This window comes from Entelurus aequoreus, linkage group LG12 (assembly GCF_033978785.1).
Source record: "Entelurus aequoreus isolate RoL-2023_Sb linkage group LG12, RoL_Eaeq_v1.1, whole genome shotgun sequence".
NCBI lineage: Eukaryota > Metazoa > Chordata > Actinopteri > Syngnathiformes > Syngnathidae > Entelurus > Entelurus aequoreus.
In genome coordinates, this window is record NC_084742.1 from 60,215,657 (window position 1) to 60,221,656 (window position 6,000).

The 6,000-nt window shown below is 37.8% G+C and overlaps 1 protein-coding gene across 3 annotated transcripts in view; it reads left to right on the forward strand.

The window, feature by feature from the left end:
- ptprz1b (protein tyrosine phosphatase receptor type Z1b) overlaps positions 1-6,000 on the forward strand; it is a 216,260-nt gene that overhangs the window by 160,678 nt on the left and 49,582 nt on the right. For all 3 annotated transcript variants that reach the window (XM_062066327.1, XM_062066328.1, XM_062066329.1), the window contains exon 10: positions 1,744-1,870. In XM_062066327.1, coding sequence (XP_061922311.1) covers positions 1,744-1,870 — 127 coding nt within the window. The remainder of the gene's footprint in view (positions 1-1,743; positions 1,871-6,000) is intronic.

Genomic DNA, 6,000 nt, shown 5'->3' on the forward strand with positions numbered 1-6,000 from the left:
TATTATTATTATTGTTGTGCTAAAACAAATACACTAAATTAATAATAATTGTTTCTTAACTAAACTGTCAATAAGATAAAACCGCAATGAAAACCCACTATTTTTTGTGGTCCCCTTTATTTAGAAAAGTATCGAAATACAAAATCTTGGTATGAGGACAACCCTAATCTCTACGAACAAGCATTCAGATAGTGTGAACAGAAGATGTCAGGTTTAAGCACCAAACTATCTATTAAACAGAACAAGAAGAGAATGTTTAATTTTGCTCATGGGGAGAACGCATGGAGCTGCACACTCACTTACAGTCTCACCCTACGCTCTGAGGCACAGCCCACGCTCTCCTCTATTTGTTCAGTTTAGGACGTTCCCTAGTTACATCGCTGAGGCTGCTTCTAAAGCAGGGGTGTCAAACTCATTTTAGATGGGGGGCCAAATGGAGAAAAATCTACTCCCAAGTGGGCCGGACTGGTAGAATCACGGCACGATAACTTAAAAATAAAGACAACTTCAGATTGCTTTCTTTGTTTAAAAATAGAACAAGCACATTCTGAAATTGTAAAAATCATAATGTTGTTGTTTGGTTTTTTTTACACTTACATGTTGCGATTAATAGTTTATTTGTCGTTATTTATATTTTCTGAATAAATGATGTGATAATGTTCATCAGTCAACTCATTGGTGTTAATCAAGATAAAAAAATTATATCAAAATTAGACATGTCCGATAATATCGGTCTGCCGATATTATCGGCCGATAAATGCGTTAAAATGTAATATCGGAAATTATCGGTATCGTTTTTTTTATTATCAGTATCATTTTTTTTTTCTTTTTTTTTTTTTATTAAATCCACATAAAAAACACAAGATACACTTACAATTAGTGCACCAACCCACCCCATTTACACTCATTCACACTCATTCACACAAAAGGGTTGTTTCTTTCTGTTATTAATATTCTGGTTCCTACATTATATATCAATATATATCAATACAGTCTGCAAGGGATACAGTCCGTAAGCACACGTGATTGTGCGTGCTGCTGGTCCACTAATAATACTAACCTTTAACAGTTAATTTTACAAATTTTCATTAATTACTAGTTTCTATGTAACTGTTTTTATATTGTTTTACTTTCTTTTTTATTCAAGAAAATGTTTTTAATTTATTTATCTTATTTTATTTGATTCATTTTTTTTAAAAAGTACCTTATCTTCACCATACCTGGTTGTCCAAATTAGGCATAATAATGTGTTAATTCCACGACTGTATATATCGGTTGATATCGGTATCGGTAATTAAAGAGTTGGACAATATCGGCATATCGGATATCGGCAAAAAGCCATTATCGGACATCCCTAATCAAAATCAAATTACAGGATGTTATTTATGTAGTTGGATCATTTACCTCGACTGGTGCACTAACATCATGTGCTTTATTTTGTACATATGTAGCGTCATCTACAAAGATACAAAGAATTGTTATTGCGACATCCAGTGGACACATTTAGAACAGCTGTTTCTTTCATTCAAAAATTTCCGGTTAATTTTTATACTTGGCAAACTCATCCCGCGGGCCGGATAAAACCTGTTCGCGGGCCTGATCCGGCCCTCGGGCCGTACGTTTGACACCTCTGTTCTAAAGGGAGGGGTCACACATTATGCGAGCAGCTCAGCACGCACAATACGTGATTATTCAGAACGGAAATGTGCTGGGGGGCGTTGTTGACCGTGTGTTCCTTCCCAGGGAGCCATCATCCCCGGCCTGCTGTCCAACAGCAGCTACGTGGTTCAGGTCATCGCTGTTTGCACCAACGGCCTGAGAGGAAGATGGAGCGACCAGATCATCGTGGACATGCCGCTAGAGGAGCCTGGTACAAGACACACCGTATTTTCCCGCGTATTTTTAGAAAAATGTTCCATATATTAGTCGCAGATATATACATTGTGAAATAGAATAGAATAGAATAGAAAGTACTTTATTGATCCCTGGGGGAAATTCAAATGAGTTATTTACACAGAAATATTCTGTAAATGTTTATTTACATACCTTAATTGTTTCCAAACAGAGTCTGTAACTGTCAGGTTCAAACACTGATGACATCTATTAAACAAGACAAGAAGCAAAGAATCAAACAAAGGCAGAATTCAATTTTGACTCAATTGAGGAGAAAAGTGTCAACATGTAACCTCTTACAGTGTCACCCACGCGCTGACGAAAGATTGTACGCCACCTCTTTTTATTTGGACTTTCCCTGTTTACATAACAACAGCTGTTTCTAAAGGAATGGGGAGTATGTAAACGGTCATTGTTTTCGGTCACATTAACACGAAATAAAAAGATGCCTCGGGCTTGGGCTGGTCCTGGATTCAGCTTGGGCAAGTCTTGGATCACAATAGATAACAGCCCTCCCTTCGTACACAATGGAATTTTCCAAGCCTTTGCTTGGTGCAACAAAGACAGCCTCTTGTCTGTTCATTGGGAACTCAGAGAACGGAAAGTTTTTTGATAATTTACATACAATTTTTCTGACAGTAACACGGCAGTAAAACGGCTTATCCAACAAAACAGAAGTCATGGTCATGCAAGCTAGCTCTCCAATCAGCTAAACAGACTCCAGTGTTTCCCATAAACTGGCAAGATACCTGTGGCGGTGGGGGCGTGGCTATGGGCGTGGTCACCATGACATCATCGAGTAATTTGCATAATTTACTACAATGATATGATTTTCTCTAAAAAGGCTCAAAAAATGTATACTTGTTAATTAATAACAGTTTTGTTATAAACGTCCATCCATCCATTTTTACAATATAATTACAACACTTTATGTACATATTTATATACAGATTTGAACAATAAGTTATTCACTGAAATATATTTATTAATTGTGGTTCTTACAAAAAATATATCTTACAAAATATAAAAGCTAAAATGTCTCTTAAAGCTCTGCCCCTTTAATTAGTGCATACTAAATAATTTAACTTTAGCCTACTACTGCAACCATATTATTTACCAGCAACATAAAGTGAAACAGAGGCAGAGGTGTCCTGCCACAGTCAGTAACAAATAAACAGAAAACAGTAGTGGTCAAATACAAATAAGGCAACAAGAGAAGTATCCTACACTTCTCTTTTGTAAAGTAAATCTGAACAGCCTATATGGGCATCTACATCAACTATATGATTTGCCTGAGAAGCTGGACAGGACAAAAAAATATATATATATATTTTTTTTTTATTTGTGGCGGACGTAATTCTTTCGTGGCAGGCCGCCACAAATAAATGAATGTGTAGGAAACACTGGACTCATAAACTCCACAGTGACGTTTTGGTGAATTTACTGAAGAATTTGTGAAAGTGAAACAATACAAAAAGAATGTAAGTTAATAATACTAACACAGTCGCTCGTAAACGTGTTGGCATATTAGCTCATGCTAACGATGCTAGCTTCATTACATTACGATAGCACGTACAAATACGCATGAAAACACTCCTACAGACATCACACATGGGACGCTTTAGTGAGTAAGAATAGTTTTAGTTATATTGTAAAACTTACAAACGTTGCTTGGCGTGATGAATGAAGAATCCGCACGAGTAAAAACGCTGTGGACGGCTAGAAGACAGAATGGCACTTCTACTTCCGGTTCAAAGCTTTAAACAGCAGGAAACCCAACCACCGGCACCTCCAGTGAGCAAACTGGTGCAAAAGATGGCGCCATAGCGCAAACCGTGACACACCATTTACGTGTGTTTGCATGTGTTTGATGACAACTATTTACTTTGATTGTCTGCAATGAAAAACAAAAACAACGTGTCTTTCTGGCCATCTCCGGGTCTGTTGGATGTCAAAGTTGACCAACTTGTGGGTTTATGTCCACAACCTTTTACTATCCTTTTACTATCTACAATTAACTTTCACCAACTCAGAGGCCATGCAGCGGCTCAACATGTCAATATATAGCAGCATAAGCTAACGTGATCAATGCGCGGCTAAAAATAGTTTGTCCGCGTTAGTGCTTATATATAGTGCTTACACACATGCTTATGTGTGTTATGGCTATGGGGTTTTTTCTCTCCCTTGGCCTCAGTCTGGACCCCCTCTCCAGAGGCCCAGGTTTAGACTGAATTTTTTTTTCCTCCACACCCCCAGCGTTTACCTGTTTCTCACCTTTTTTGTAAGGGGCCCCGGAAGTTGGCAGACCCGTCAGCGATCCTGTTCTGTTCTGTCCCTGTAATATTTGATCTTGTTCTGTCTCCCTGTAATGTTTGATCCTGTTCTGTCTCCCTGTAATGTTTGATCCTGTTCTGTCTCCCTGTAATGTTTGATCCTGTTGTGTCTCCCTGTAATGTTTGATCCTGTTCTGTCCCCTCGTAATGTTTGATCCTGTTCTGTCTCCCTGTAATGTTTGATCCTGTTCTGTCCCCCTGTAATGTTTGATCCTGTTCTGTCCCCCTGTAATGTTTGATCCTGTTATGTCTCCCTGCAATGTTTGATCGTTTTCTGTCTCCCTGTAATGTTTGATTCTGTTCTGTCTACCTGTAATGTTTGATCCTGTTCTGTCTCCCTGTAATATTTGATCTTGTTCTGTCTCCCTGTAATGTTTCATCCTGTTCTGTCTCCCTGTAATGTTTCATCCTGTTCTGTCTCCCTGTAATGTTTGATCCTGTTCTGTCTCCCTGTAATGTTTGATCCTCTTCTGTCTCCCTGTAATGTTTGATCCTCTTCTGTCTCCCTGTAATTTTTGATCCTCTTCTGTCTCCCTGTAATATTTGATCCTCTTCTGTCTCCCTGAAACGTTTGGTCCTGTTCTGTCTCCCTGAAACGTTTGATCCTGTTCTGTCTCCCTGTAACATTTGATCCTGTTCCGTCTCCCTGTAATGTTTGATCCTGTTCTGTCTCCCTGTAATTTTTGATCCTCTTCTGTCTCCCTGTAATGTTTGATCCTCTTCTGTCTCCCTGTAATGTTTGATTCTGTTCTGTCTCCCTGTAATGTTTGATCCTCTTCTGTCTCCCTGTAATGTTTGATCCTCTTCTGTCTCCCTGAAACGTTTGATCCTGTTCTGTCTCCCTGAAACGTTTGATCCTGTTCTGTCTCCCTGTAACGTTTGATCCTGTTCTGTCTCCCTGTGAGACAATACAAAAAGAATGTAAGTTAATAATACTAACACAGACACTCGTCAACGTGTTAGCATATTAGCTCATGCTAACGTCACTAGCTTGATTACATTATGATAGCAGGTACAAATATGCATGAAAACTCTCCTACAGACATCACACATAGGATGCTTTAGGAAGTATTCATTGTTTTAGTTATATTGTAAAACTTACAAACGTTGCTTGGAGTGATGAATGAAGAATCCACACGAGTAGAACCGCTATGGACGGCACTACTACTTCCGGTTGAAAGCACTAAATGAAAGGACTCGTCCAAAAGATGGCGCCATAGCACAAACAATCAAACACCATTTAAGGGTCTGTTTGCAACTTGCTCACAGTTACATGTTTCAAAGCCAAAATCTAACAACACAAGCTTATGTTAGCATTAGTGGTTTAACAGAGCATATTTGTCTTCAAACTGTATTTCCATATTTTTCTAAATAAAGACGACCACAAAAAATGTCATTATTGTCTTTATTTGAACAGAAAATGTTAGTGTACATGAAACATATGTTTATTATTGTCATTTAGTCCTTAAATAAAATAGTGAACATAATAGACAACTTGTCTTTTAGTAGTAAGTAAACAAACAAAGACTCCTAATTAGTCTGCTGACGTATGCAGTAACATATTGTGTCAATTATACAACTATTATTTTGTACACATTATGAGGGACAAACTGTAAAAAATTAAAAAAATATCTGCTTATTTTCTGTTTTAACATGTTCTATCTACACTTCTGTTAAAATGTAATAATCACTTATTCTTCTCTTCTTTGATACTTGACATTAGTTTTGGATGATACCACACATTTAGGTATGGATGCGATACCAAGTAGTTACA